This window comes from Notamacropus eugenii, chromosome 1, assembly GCF_028372415.1.
Source record: "Notamacropus eugenii isolate mMacEug1 chromosome 1, mMacEug1.pri_v2, whole genome shotgun sequence".
Classification (NCBI taxonomy): domain Eukaryota; kingdom Metazoa; phylum Chordata; class Mammalia; order Diprotodontia; family Macropodidae; genus Notamacropus; species Notamacropus eugenii.
In genome coordinates, this window is record NC_092872.1 from 233,305,774 (window position 1) to 233,320,221 (window position 14,448).

The 14,448-nt window shown below is 39.3% G+C and overlaps 1 protein-coding gene across 4 annotated transcripts in view; it reads left to right on the forward strand.

Annotated features, from left to right (window-relative positions):
* The window catches only part of KCNMA1 (potassium calcium-activated channel subfamily M alpha 1), a 904,559-nt gene extending 891,846 nt beyond the window's left edge, over nt 1-12,713 (forward strand). For 2 of the 4 annotated variants that reach the window (XM_072636209.1, XM_072636218.1), the window contains one exon: nt 4,328-12,713. In XM_072636209.1, the coding sequence (XP_072492310.1) occupies nt 4,328-4,479 (152 nt within the window). In that variant the 3' untranslated portion in view covers nt 4,480-12,713. Of the gene's footprint in view, nt 1-4,324 lie in introns of all 4 variants that reach the window. The other 2 variants (XM_072636155.1, XM_072636165.1) reach the window with 2 other exon arrangements.
* The last annotated feature ends 1,735 nt before the right edge of the window (nt 12,714-14,448 follow it).

Here is a 14,448-nt window from a genome sequence, read left to right on the forward strand (position 1 = left end):
AATATACTAGTGCTGATGAAACATGAATCACCTTTGATAAGGGATGATTCACAAAACCCTATAACGCTAAACCTGTCATGAGGAACAGTGGAAACAAATGATTGTGTTCAGGTCATCTTGGGTTTAGTAGAAAGCAGATTGAACTGAGAATCAGGGACTGGGGATCAGATTTGAGGCATCCCAGCTCTGCCTCTGGAGATGCCTCTGTGACCTCAAACAAGTCACTCTACTTTTCTGGTCCACAGTCTTTTCATCTGAAAAATGGGAGTCAAGGATCTCTAACATTACTTCCAACTCCGTGAGTCTGTGACTCTATGGCCAAGAGTTCACCAGGATTGTCTTTTACTCTGACAAGACAGGGTCAGCACCTCCCTGAGACACTGTATCTGCCAGTGTTTTTGGCTACTGATACATGGCATGAGTACCTAAAAGCAAAGAGTCTTGAGATGCTGCTTAAGCATCAGAAGGAATGCCAAATGAGTGGCTAAGCCTTCTTTGCATTCTATCTCTAGAGGTACTTCTTCTGCCACCCCACTGCCTCTGTTTCTTCATCCTTGGAAAAAAAACTAATAGAATAAATTTACTTCTCCCTCAAGACTCTGCTACACTTGAAATCACTTCTATGGAGAGAAAGATAGTATTTGTATTCCTGAAATTTGCCACCAGCCACTTCAGCAAAGTGATCAGGGAGTTTGCAATAGAAACAACTCAAGGAACGTCATACATTATAAATGGACACATCCATCCTAAAGTACAGGCAGGGGTGACATTTACAGAATTGGCCCAGCTTTAGCCATGGTATATTGGGGTTGGAACAGCATCAGCAATAATAGAAATAGCTGATGTATTAGTATTGTTTTATACTAATTTAGCATCTAAATTTTTGCCTAATTTCCATTTACATTGTTATGTATTAATTAAATTAAATCAAACACCTATGCTTTGTCCACTTATACATTTGTACTTCTGATTTGTTCCATGCCCTCCAGAGTCCTAACCAGGCCTGTGGTTCATCCAGATAGCTTTAATGGATAAGGAGTCATCGCTCAGTGAGGACAGACTCTTTCTCCCAGGAAAGGCACATACCTGACCTTGACTTTGGGGGAAACTTGGATAGCCTCAGCATGAGTTGGGGTTTAGAACTTTGATAGGAATAATAAGAAATTGAAACAGAGAGAAAGAAGTGAGAATGGGCAAGGGCACTCTACCTTGATTATGGAAGGCAGAAGGAAATTGATATTCTCTGTGCCGTGAAAGGTCAAAATGCCAATGTGAATTGAACTGTAAAGACTAAATTTTGAACAATTATTCTCCGTAGCAGTTATAAAAATTTCAGCAAATTGCAGCTGTCTCAGGCCCTTTGCCAAAAAAAGACCTAATGGTTTACATCAGCAGAGTTCCCTCTCACCTCCAGCCTGGAAATACCCAACCTTGTATTGAATACCATCAACAAAATGAGCTCCGTCCCAGTGGGGCCCAAATCAAAGCTAGCCCAAGCTGGGCTAACACAGCCCTGGTGCTTAACTCCCTTCAAAACCATCATATGCACAAGCCATTTGAAAAGTCTTAGTTTGAAATTGTTTAGGTGATCCAGCAAGGCTTTTAAAACATGATAACCATCGCACTTTACACCTCTCTGAAAGGTTAGCTTAATCGTAGATCACAAAAAAATTGGTTTCCACAAATGCATAATGGTTCATCTATGTCACACTTGAACTAAATGGTTTTTTAAATGGAGCTGAAATTATTTTGATGTGTACACAGTCCCAGATTTTTATACAGCCTTTTTTAACCAGCCCATCAGGAGCTTTGCCTCCAAAGCCTCATTAATAATTCAGATGTGCTGATGACTTTAAAAGATCTATGGAATTGAAGCTTTAAAAAAAAAACAACCCTCTGCTTGACAAAAAGATAAATGAATGTAGAAAGAAGCTGTAGGAGTCTGGCAAGCTGTAGATCATCTCAGAACAGATTGTAACTTTATCATTCTGTCAGGGAGAATAATTTAAAGCACTTAATCAGTTAGTTTCACTGTGCAGGATGTAACATTATGAATTCCTATCTTCCAATCTGTTCACATCAAAGTGAACTTAATTATAATAGGTGAGAGAGCCAGAACAGGAGAGTGGGATAGGGGGTGGGGTGCAGGAGGAAAAAGATTGAAAGCCGAGAGGCAAGTTGACTTGAGAGGGACCAAGGGGGCTGAACAAAGGCAGGTGTGGCTTGACCAAATTATCCCCACCTTCAGCCAAGGTGTGTGTGTGTGTTGGGGGGTGGGGTTCAACTACTTCACCACCAGCAGAAAAGCATTGCTGTCTTGGGGTCTCCTGTTTCAAAATATTTTTGTATTGAATTTTAGTGTTTATTTATAATTAAACACACACACACACACACACACACACACAAACCAAGTGAGAAATCAGAGCCAACAAATCATTCTAATAATTTGGTTTTTTAAAGGAAATATCCCAGGAGACATAAATAAAGATTTTGAAGGCTGTTACATTTCTAAAGGTAGAGTTTTAAGCCAGAGGAATATGGCATGATGGGGGTAAACCCATCTCAGCACAAAGAATAGTTTGTTTTTTTTAAAACAAATCACTCAACTTTGCTATGCATCCGTTTCCTCATCGTACATTGAGGGAGCTAGCTTTGATGGCCTCTGAGGTCTAGTTCTAAATCTAGGGTCCTTTGATCTTGTTAACAGAAAGAAGGAAAGAAGGAAGGAAGGAAGGAAGGAAGGAAGGAAGGAAGGAAGGAAGGAAGGAAGGAAGGAAGGAAGGAAGGAAGGAAGGAAGGAAGGAGGGAGGGAGGGAAGGAGAAAGAAAGAATGGAAGGTAGGAAGGAAGGAAGGAAGGAAGGAAGGAAGGAAGGAAGGAAGGAAGGAAGGAAGGAAGGAAGGAAGGAAGGAAGGAAGGAAGAACTTATTAAACACCTACTATATACCAGGCATTGTGCTGAGGCCTTTACAAATATTCTCTCATTGGATAATGAAGAATTAAATACTGAAACAAGGCACATGGTCCCCACACCAAATGCTATTATCTGCATCACATCCACACATATGGTTCATCTTCCATATACAGAGGTGTAACTAGGAACTTTTGCACCTGGAACAAGTGCCACAAATTAGAGTCATAAATTATGCCTGGGATGAGCAGCATGAAGCATGCCTTCACTTTGGGTGCATACAGTAAGAGGGGAGGAGTTCACCCCAGATCCCTTGTTTGGGTAGTTTTCTATTTTAGCTGCTCTGTTAATTTCTAGTTTTTGAAGGACTACCTGTGCATTCAGTGCCCTCCATATTTGACTCCCTGCGTCAAAGTCCCATTAGCCCTGTCATTATTGTGGCCCTGTCTAGCCAATCTATGCTAAAAATAAATAATAAACAAAAGTAAATGAATAAATTGATTTCTTTAAAATTAAGGTAGGGACTTGGGCTGAATTCACTGAAAAACATGGTCATATTGCCAGAAGGGTCTTAGTGTTATGGCATTCTTACAAAACTCTCCAAATCACCTGATCCTTTGAACTCTTTTCAAAAGCCATGATTCTTATGGAGTTGTTACTATTTTTTTCTCCCTTGCATCTTGGGAGCCATCTCCACTAGAAATTTGTTTACTTCAATTTTACTGCCTTACAATCCATTTCAATGTTATCCTGCTCTGGTAACATTGTCCACTATCTCAAATTCTACCTGCGTTCAGCAAACACGGGCAGTCAGCAAAAACAATGCACTTCCTTAAAAACAACAGCTACAACAGAAAAAAAAATCTGACCATGGATGAAAGAAAATAGTGGGCCTGGGAAGACATAATATTGAACACAGACTATGAATGTGAAGGCAAGAAAATGCATAGAATGCCTGAGAACAAGGCTCCTAGATTAATTACTCAGTGATACATGACTATATTCTGTCAACACTCCACTCAAATCCATGAGCTCATAGTCCGTTCTTCAGGGCTGGATATATTCAGTGATAATCTAGATCACATATCCAGCATGGCCCTACCAGAATCTCCTAGGCCTTCAAGCTCCAGAGGAATTCTCATAGAGAGTTCACCCTCACCTCTTCCCTCATTCCAGTTGGCCAACATTCCTAAGACTGCATTATCACTTTTCTCTAACTATTGGCTGCAGTCTCCTCACAGATGTGGTCAAGGTTCCAGGGCTCCTTATCCCCAGCTCTGTACTTCTTAGTAATTACTCAGCATCAAACTCTATCGATTGCCTTTTTTTCAATGAACTTTCTGACTGCTTTGCCACAGGACTAATGAAACTTCTCATTTTCCCTCCTTCTTTCTCTATCCATTTTGCCCTTTAGCAGAAAAGAAATGGTTTACAGATGAATCGGATAATGCCTATCCCAGAAACATTCAAATCAAGCCCATGAGCACCCATATGGCTAACCAGATCAACCAATATAAATCTACAAGCAGCTTGATTCCACCAATCAGAGAAGTCGAAGATGAATGTTGACTCCCAGGAGACCAGAACTAATTTTTTTTAAAGCCTGACAAACTTCATAAATGGTGATGTGACTTTTTTTCCTCTTACATGCCGAATCACTGGTGGAAAAGTTAGGATAAGCGAGAATTATGAGAGAAAAAAAATAAAGTAGACAGATCTCTCTCTCTCTTTTGTCTGCCTTCCATATTGCTTCCATGTACTTTGGGGGAATAAGATTTCATTTGTAAATGGACATACTAAAAATAGTCATGTATAGCCTCTAGTATTTAAAATTATTTTTATTTATTAGAAAAAATATTTTTTTTTCATTAATTTTTCTCCATTGTCAAGTAAAGTCCCTTAAAAAAGACAAAAGCCAAACTGGGTAAGTGGCCAGACTCCTTAGGAAGCTTGTGTCTCTTTTCCCTCTCTGTCTTTGAGGAGAATGATGGTCACCACAGCAAATGAATTGTACTTCAGAAAGACAAATTATTAAAATAAAAAAGAGGTCCAACAACATATACATGTATTTTAGTAAACCAGAACAAAAAGAAAACAAAATATTTGTTCCTTTAGTTTCTGCTTAATTTCTGCAGAATGTATATTTTAAGCAGCATAAACACCAGCTTTTAATAAATGGAAACATATTTATTTTCAAAGTGGAAAGTCATATTTTTGTAGCTGTAGCTTTCCATTTGTATTCCTTTGCCATCATTCATTTATTTAAAGTGAAGATTTTCTTAAGGCTTTGCTGGACCCACCAGGAACTTTCTGGTTCCAGTAGGTCCCTAAATGATGTTCCATGCTAGTTTATGAATGTCACAGAGATAAGACGTGTGTGGGCAAGACATCTGAGGAACACTTCTCCTTGGCTTGTCTGTTTGTCCAATTCTGCCAGGCCTCAGTTCACAGTTCCGCTGAGAATTTGAGAAGTGAATGAGTTAAATTTTGGAAGTGCCTCCATTTCTTCTTTCTTTGATTGTTTTTTTTTTAAACCAGGTTTGAGAGCTTTTAGCCAGTATGTGTGTAAATGCCACTGAATAGTTTCACATCACAGTAGGATATTATTAATTCGCTCCTTCATTGAAATGGACTCTTGTTTGAAAGCCAGTTAATTTCCATGAGCAAGGAGACAACTTTACCATGTGTTATAATTTCCAGGTTTTCCATTTGTTGCTGGGATATCATGCCCATAATTGCTATGACAATATATGCAGAAGAAAAAGAAATGAAAGGACTGAATGTATTTACTAGAAGAGTTTAAGAGGGGCCTTTGAAAGCTTCCAGCAATGAAAGCAAATGTATCATCAGTTTCAAAGTGTGGTCAACAGCTTTTTCTAACCGTCAGACATAATTGTGATGTTTACTTTTGTTTGTTTCCTAGATGCGCCACAGTATGTGTGGTGTACAACCATCGAAGCATTTAATGTTCCAAACAACTTAGCAAGTCTTTCAACTTTACAAGTATTCATTTTTGATACAATCAACCAAGGTCTCTGGAGCAGGAATAGACAAACTATTGAATGTTTGTTCTTTAAAAAAACACACAGACACACAATAACAAAAGAAACACAAAAACACAGCACACAAAACAATGCAAAAAACAACACATACAAACAAACACAAAACACTGGGACCCTGGAGAAAACAAACAAGGAGCACCCCAATAGTACTTGTTATCTATTTTATAAACTTTGGGGGCTTTCCCTTTGCTGTAGAGCTATCCAATGCCAAGGGAATCCTTACAATGGCAGTGATTCATCTCAATCAAATAGCAATGAGTTTGATAGGATTCTCCGACAGAATGGATGTCCACTCTGTACTACAACCCCTAGGCCAAACTGTCTCAGCTTCAATGTTTGTCGACTGGCTACAGTCCAAATGTGACCATCTTATCACCTAGTAGGCTTTTTCTTGGAGTGATTCTCGGACTGTGGTTACCTAGTCGTTTACATTCTGTAGAATTAGTGATATTTTTAAAAAATTGTGAATATCATGTATGTCCAATTGGATTGTTGAAAAATTACCTATAATCACTATAGAGCCTATTCCACCGACTAAAATAATGTCCACAGTTGTATCCAGGTCTAACCCATTTTCATGGTTATCAAAAGAAAAGAAAAGGGAAAGGGAAAGAAACAATAACAAATAAGTGGCCACTAGTGACCACTTCTTTTAAAAGTAGGCAACTAGATTCCACCTCCTGGTTTTGTGCAAATCAGAGACACCTTTAGTATGTTTCTGTTATCTAGCATTCCTTTTTCTTCCATGAATTGTAGAACATTCTTCCTCCTTGATCAAACTGACTCTAGCACCAGTATGTTCCTGGTGTTTATCTTCAACTTGGCCAGATCTATTTGCTCTTCATGAGCACATTTTGGGTACAAGCTTCAGCTAGAATATCCATCTTAAGGCAAATAGCAGCAGAGCTTCTTCTCCTCCTTTCCTGCCTCCTTCCTTCCACCCCAAGAAAAATGGAAATGCAAAAGGTCATTCCTCCTCTCCTCCCTTTCCACGTCAGGGGTGCATGAATCTGCCCTTTCTGTTTCACAAATGAGCAAAGGAGACATGAAGCCCAGATCTCCTCTCAAGTCTTGAGTTGTTAGAGTTCTCATTTGTCTGAAAGAACAGAATAATGAATCTGCAGTATGATACTTTGCCTTCATTACTGGACTGCTCTGGGCCACAGCCTAAAGGCAGAAATTTTCTTAGAAGGGAGATAGTACAAGTATTCAGTGGCCCAAGTTCCTTTAGGCTATATGAGAGAAGAGGATGTTCTTGGACCAGAGAAGCAGCCAGCAGGTACCAACTCCAACTTCCACTGACTTTTCAGAAGTTGAAATAGAATGGGGGATCTATATCCATGTCAACTTTGGTAGGATCAGAGTGAGATTTTGAGACAGAGGCCCAAAGGCTGGCTATGGGAGAGTCCTTTCTTCTTTGTTGTCATTTATTGGAATCTTTGCTTCCCATGTCCCATCATCTTCCTTGGCTATGACCTATCAAGCTAAGGTTTAAGGTCAAAAAAAAGTCATTCACTCTGCCCAATAATTTTGGGTGGATGGTTCTGATGCAGTAAATGGATGTTTATAAGGCAGCTATCACTCTCCTTTGCAAAGCTTGATATTTCAATATGATATGTCCAACAGCTTGATTCCAAAAACAAACAAGCAAAACCCAATGATTTCTACAGGTCCAAGAGCAATCAAAGGTTCCTTGGAAAATGACTAAGTTGGAGATACAGATTAAGAAATGACTATATGAAGGGGCATTTTTGGTAGAATATAGCTACCTTCTTTGGAGCAGAATTCCCAAAATCTATGGTGAAAAAAATCTTTCTTTTTCCCTTCCCTTCCCTATTCTCCTTCTTTCTTTCTCTCTCTCTCTCCTCTCTCTTACTTTTTTCTTTCTTCTCTATGGGAGAGAGTGGGAGAGCTCCATCTCCTACTCTGTTTATGGTTTCTTCAAGCATGAGAGTGGGATGGGGGTGGGCATGGCTGCCATCCCATGACTGACCAGTTACAACCCTCATACCTCAGTTTCCCTACTGAGAATTATAAAATAAGAGGTTTGGCTGATAATGGGCTTTGAGATCATTTACATCTCTGAACACATGAGTTATCCTTTGGCTGCATAGTTGCAAATTAGAAATATAGTATTTGTCTCATACCAATTGTCCCTCTTGCTGATCATCTAAGCAATAGTAAACTGATGCTAAGGAGCTGAGACACTCTGTATTTCCTACCCAGAGACAGGGTAGTCAGGTTCATTTGTGCAAATTTCCCTTTTTCTCATAAACCTTGAGAAACTGCCAAAGTTCAAAACCTAAATTCCTCCAGAGGCCATTCATCAAATTTTGTTCTTTTCCTAAGTTCCACAGGATTTTCTTCCCTATCCACATAGATCAGGGGAAAAGATGATGTCCTTGCCCAAAATTGAGCCTCAACATGTCATTACTCCCCACTAACTGCCCAGTATATAGGGAGTGACTCAGAGTTTGAGGATCCATTAGTACCTCTCTCATGGTATGCATTTCCACAAAATGTCCTGAGCTTGTTGAAGTGGCCATTGCAAATTCTTTTGCTTTCTCAGTCTTCTTTCCTCTAGTTTATCTCAGTCACATTTTGTTACCTATTTCCATTCACTCATTGCATTCTGAAGCTTAAGTTTCAACTCGACTTCCTTTTAGCAGAAGTTAGGATGATTAGAAAACAGAAGAAGGGAAGGAGCAAACAAACAAAAATGAAACACTGAGAGGAAAAGGGTATGAAACTAAAAAGTCAGGTCATGACCCATCCACTTTTCATACTCCCCTGTGCCTAAAATATCAGGGTAGGATGTACATTCTCCTTTCCCCCTTGCCCCCAACCGCTTTCCTGTCACTAGCTCATAGCTTGCTGAGTGGTGACAAGATTATGGTGCAACTGTGGCTCTTTAAAAACACTTTCCTCATTTGTAGCTGGCCTTCCTGAATTGGGACCTGCCCACCTATAAGTAGAATTCATCTTGGGCCTGATAGAAAACACTCCATAAGTACCTCCCCCTACCATTTCCCCTTCTCCTTTCTCTTGCTATCATCAAATAAGGCTTCATGGAGATATGTTTGCATACCACCAGAGAAAATTGGCTAATTGAGCTCCCTTTGCTTTGGAGGGATGAAAAGAGTCTCAAACAGTTTATTTCTGTAGAAGGGAAAGGAGGGTAGGGAATAGACTTGCTGGTGAGGGGATCTCCCAGCTGAGGAGCTAAGACATGTCATCACCTTCTATGCAATTTTAATCTTAGAGAGTTTTCTAAGAGCCCCAAGCGGTCTCAACATCGCCAGGGTCAAAAACAGAATATGTCAGAGACAGGATATGACCACAAGTTTTCTTAGCTCTAAGTCCAACTCTCTAACAGGCCACTCTTCCTCTTGTAGGAGAAGTAGTTAAGAGATTTTAGAGGACTTTAAAAAAATTCTGTGACCTGAATATAGGTGACAGGTAGAGGGGCATAGCAAAAACAAAGCTGGCCTCAGAGTTAAGAAGATCTGAGTTTTGACCTCCACTGGCAGTGTGACGCTAGATAAGTCCTTTAGCATCTCAGCAGTTCAGGAAACTCTCAAGACAAACTCTCAAGAGTTTTTAACTAGAAACAACAGCAATACATGCTAACAGCTCTCAGTAGTTAATCCATTAGTCTCTCAGCTATTCCCTAATTGACCTAAAAAGACGGCATCAATCATTGTCATCCAAAGCTATGTAGGTATCACATCTTATGAGCTAGGCACCATGCAAGGGACTAAAGATAGAGACTACAACTATGCTATGGTCACTTCCATCGAGGATAGCTGGGGAGATAAAATATAAATGTGAAAAGTAGAAGTAGCCATATATATAGCATATGCTCCTCACCAAGTGATATATACACAGGAGTTCAGAAGACATGATGAGATCATCAGGGACAGCTCACTGGTGCATGTGAGACTTGAACTGTACCTTGAGAGTGGAACAGGGCTTACATAAGCATAAAAGAAAGGATGGAAATTTAAGCAAAGAGAAGAGCACAAGCAAAGGCATTGAAGGAGGAAAGGAGAATCCAGTCTGCATTGGGATGGTCAAGCAAAACTACATAAGAGCATTGAGATTTGAATGGGACCATGAAGGATAAGTAGAGGAGGCATTATTAACAGACCTAGGAAGTGAGGAAGGGCAGCCATTTTGTGAAGAAAGATGATGAACTTGATGTGAAACATAATGAGTTAGAAGAGATGGTGGAATATCCAACTGGAAACATCTAGTAGGCAGTTTCAGATATGAACCAGGAGCTTAGGAGAAAGGGTTAAATTAGAGATGCAGATTTGAAAGAAATCCCCATGAGAGTGATTCTTGAAACCCCATGTGAAGAAGAAATCTTTAAAAATGAAAATATCCACCAAGAAGGCCAGGGGGTCAGAGGCTGAACTTTTAGGGACTTAAAACAAGCCATATGGGGCAGAAAGATCAGGAAAAAGAAAGAGAAGCTAGTGAAAGAGTATGAGAAGGAATAGCTCAGGAGATAGAATGACTAAGACAGTGAATTTGTATGGAAACTAAGAGAAGGGAGGTTCTCAAGAAGAGAAATAGTCAATAATGTCAAATATTACAGTGGGGAAAAATGAGAACTAAGGGGCAAAGGGTCATTTCATTTAATGCTTGTGGTAGGGGACAGAGGGAGAGACTCATCTCACTGCAACAGTAAGTATCTTTTATAAAGAATTAGTAAATATTTAGTAAATGGATAAAATAAGGCCAGATGGAAGTCTTAGGTCATACTTCCAGAATCACAAAATCTTGGAATCATAAGGGACATCAGAGGCCCTCTACTCTAACCCAAACTTGGCCAAGTCTCCCATAGCCAACATTCCCAACAAGTCAATGGGTGTCCAGCTTCTGCTTGAAGACTTTCAGTGAGAGGGGCCCTACTACCTCTGGAGACAGCCTATTGCACTTTTCTACTGCTCTGATTGTCAGGAAGTGTTTTCTTAAATCAAGCCTAAGTTCACTGCTTTTCAACTTCCACCCACTGCTCCTAATTCATTCCAGGAGGCCCCAACAGATTAAGTCTTCCATGTGTCAGCTCTTTAGCTGTTCCCATCCCACACCAAACAAATCTTCTTTAAACTCAACATTCCCACTTTCATCAATTGATTCACATCCGGTGTGATCTTGAAGCCCTTTTTGTGTCCTCTTCCAGACACTTTCCAGCTTTCCAATGTCCTGACTAAAATATGGTATGCAGAACTGAGCACAACATTACAGATGTTATCTGACTAGGTCAGAGTACATTGTGACCTATCACCTTCTTATTCCTGGAGGCTCATATCGTTCTTCTTGAAACCTAAGATTAATTTCACTTTTTTCATTTAGCAGAATGCTTGGCACATGACAAACACTCAATAAATGCTTCTTGACTTGACTTGACTTGGCTTCCATATTATACTAGCAACTCACATTGAGTTTGCAGTTCACTGAAACCCCCACATTGGATGACAGAGTTAGGATAATCCCAACTGTGACAGGCTAGAATATTGACCTGAATATAACAAGATGAAATTTAATATGGATCCTAAGTTTTTATTTGTTTAATATGTTGGATGTTGAATGTGGACTTTCAATGGTATGCTGCCTCTTACCTTGTATGGGGACCCAGGATGAAAGCTATTTATTTAGCACCTGTTAGATTGATCATATGTTGTTTCTTTTAAAGGCTTTCTAACCTTAAGTAGACTTCTTAAGGGTAAATATTATGAATGATTGTTGGCTTTCCTGTATATGAAGAAGGCAAGTTTATTTTGTCAGATGAAAATTGGGTCTGCATTACAAACTACATATTAAATAAAAGACTTCATTTGGTTAATTGCTGGCCTGTACTGTAGACTGATCCTCTGTCCCTCCACTCTTTTTGAACAGTGAAGCTTTGGTGGTTAGGTCCAGAGTTAGAACACAAATTCCTTAGTGTAACCTCTATGTCTGATTCGGTGAGCATTGCCAAGCCCCCAGCATATTCTAGTTTGAGGACCCTGCTAGAATACACTAACCTAGACTGAGAGGTCAGGCCAGGCTGAGCGTCTCCATACTTTACTAATATTGAATTTCATTGTCAGATGTGAGAAAGGTATAATCAGTTAAGGGACCCTTGCCAAAAAGTTTTGCTGAGGACCTGTCTTCTAATTCATCTCAGACTCAGAAATAAAATCAGACCAGGCGGTTTAGCCCAGCCAACCCTTTTCACTTTCCTTCCTTCCTTTCTTCCTTTCCACTGGGCATTGCTTGAGACACATGTGAGGAACCACTGCAATATCTCAGACATAAACTGAGACCTGCCTGGAAACTGCTAATTAAAAATCTCCAGTTCCCATGATTTATGATCATATCTTCCCTTAAGACTTCTGGCCTGCTTCCCACCACCCAGACCCCTTACAGATACCTCCCCAAAGTCTACCATAAATTGCTCAGTACATAGAGTTCAATCTGTGAGTTCATCAAGAATAAAAAACAAAGTGTGAACCATTCATTTATCTTTTATTTTTTCTCTTTTGGGTCTTCCCCTCCCTCCTTTATTTTTTTCACCAGGACTGGTTTGAGAGAGCAAATGCTGGTGTTCAGACATGATCTCCCCAATGTTGTCATCTGTAATATCCAGTGATAAATATATTGTCTTGTAAAAAGGGTTTGTACATAACTTGTACATGGTTTCATTTTGTATTTTTCTCAGATTAAAATTTATGTATTTGTGTTCTAAAACAAGGTGTGTTTACTGTCTTCTTGTAACTCTTATGGGAAGTGTGTTTGTTTTGGTTGAGGCAGAGGGAGGTCGGGGGTAGAGGAGATCATTAAGATACTTCTCTTAAATGAAATTTAGTTCCTGGACTTCTAAACTCTGACTGGAAGTTACTGCTAAGGTGGGAAAAACTCTTGAGCTCAACTTTTCTCCAGACATGGGAGTGGAAGCAAAGCTCTCATGAATGAATGATTGAGATTTATTAAGCACTTCCATGTACTGGGCTAAGTAGAGACAGTCCCTGTGAGTTGATATTCTAATGAACGAAGCCAATGTACAAAGGGAAATTGTGGTCAGGAAGAGGTGTTTTGGTCCAGAAAATTCCAAGATAGTGAGTGGAGCAATAAAGGACTTAGAGGGTGTTAACGTACCCCATCCAGTAACTATGGCAGAAATTATTGCTGTTATGGTCAGTTCTTGTCCAGTGTCTGGCACTTCAAGGGTCATGGACATGGTGTCATATTGGGAGGAAAGGAAAGTAAAAGTTCCCTTTGTTATATGCTCTAAAGAAAACTAAGAACAACTCTAAAATCTGGCACACCGTTCTGACTGCTCAACTGAAGGCATCAGGCCTTCCTCAATGAAACCAAGCAGGAAAGCCTCAGAATAGTTTATCTTTCCTTTCTTGGAAAACATAATATGTTTTTCCCAATGATTTCAGAAAATTTATCCAATTAACTCGCTTCTAGTCCATGTTAACTAATAACATTTACACAGTGTTTTGAAATTGAGAGCACTTCACATATGCTATTTGAAAACATCACTATTATCTTCATTTTACAGATGAGGAAATTGAGATTAAGAGAGGTTATATGACTTATGAGTGTCAAAGACAAGATTTGAACCTAGTGTCTCCATTCCCAAGATATTGTATATTATACCACATTGCCCCTCCATAGCAGAATTTTTTGTTTTTCTTTTTGATGGACAGTTGGTTCATGTACCTGGAATTACTCAAGCATGGCCAAGAATATTAAAAAGAAAGAATGACTCATGAATCATCAGCCTTAATAAACCAAATCCCTAGAAAGGCTGATCAAAGTGCTTGTCTCTCAGGAGCAGTGAGTGTCAGAAGACTTTGTTGTGGCACCATGTTTCAATGTCAAATTCTTATCTTTGGCTCATGTTCATTTTATTTCTAGCTATCTTGCCTAGTCATGGTGTAGGAATGATCCAAATATGAAGTAGAGATGGTGTGGGGTAATAGAGTAAAGAAGCACATTTGAGTCTTACATGGCCTTAAGGCACAATTGATTAATAATTAATTAATTAATCAGTCATGACTGGTTAATAATGAGGCAAGGAATCTATCTGTATCCCTAGTGCCTAGCACAGTACCTGACATTTAGTAGGAACGTATTAAGTGTTTGTTGATTTATCTGATAACTAACTTTTATATACACAGTTATATCTGCAAAACACTTTACATACATTATCTCACTTGAGTCTCATGAGGACCCTTTGAAACCAATGTTCATAATAATAGTAATAATAGCTAATGCTTTCATAATGCCTTAAGATATACAAAGTATGTTACCTTTATTTCCTCATTTTATTCTCACAACTCTGTAAGATTTGGGTCACTACAATTCTGACTTTACAGATGAGGATGCTGAATTTCGGAGATATTAAATGGTGCCATGTAGTAAGCAACAAATATTTACAAAGTCCCCTAAGCTAAAAACAAAATTGTGCCTA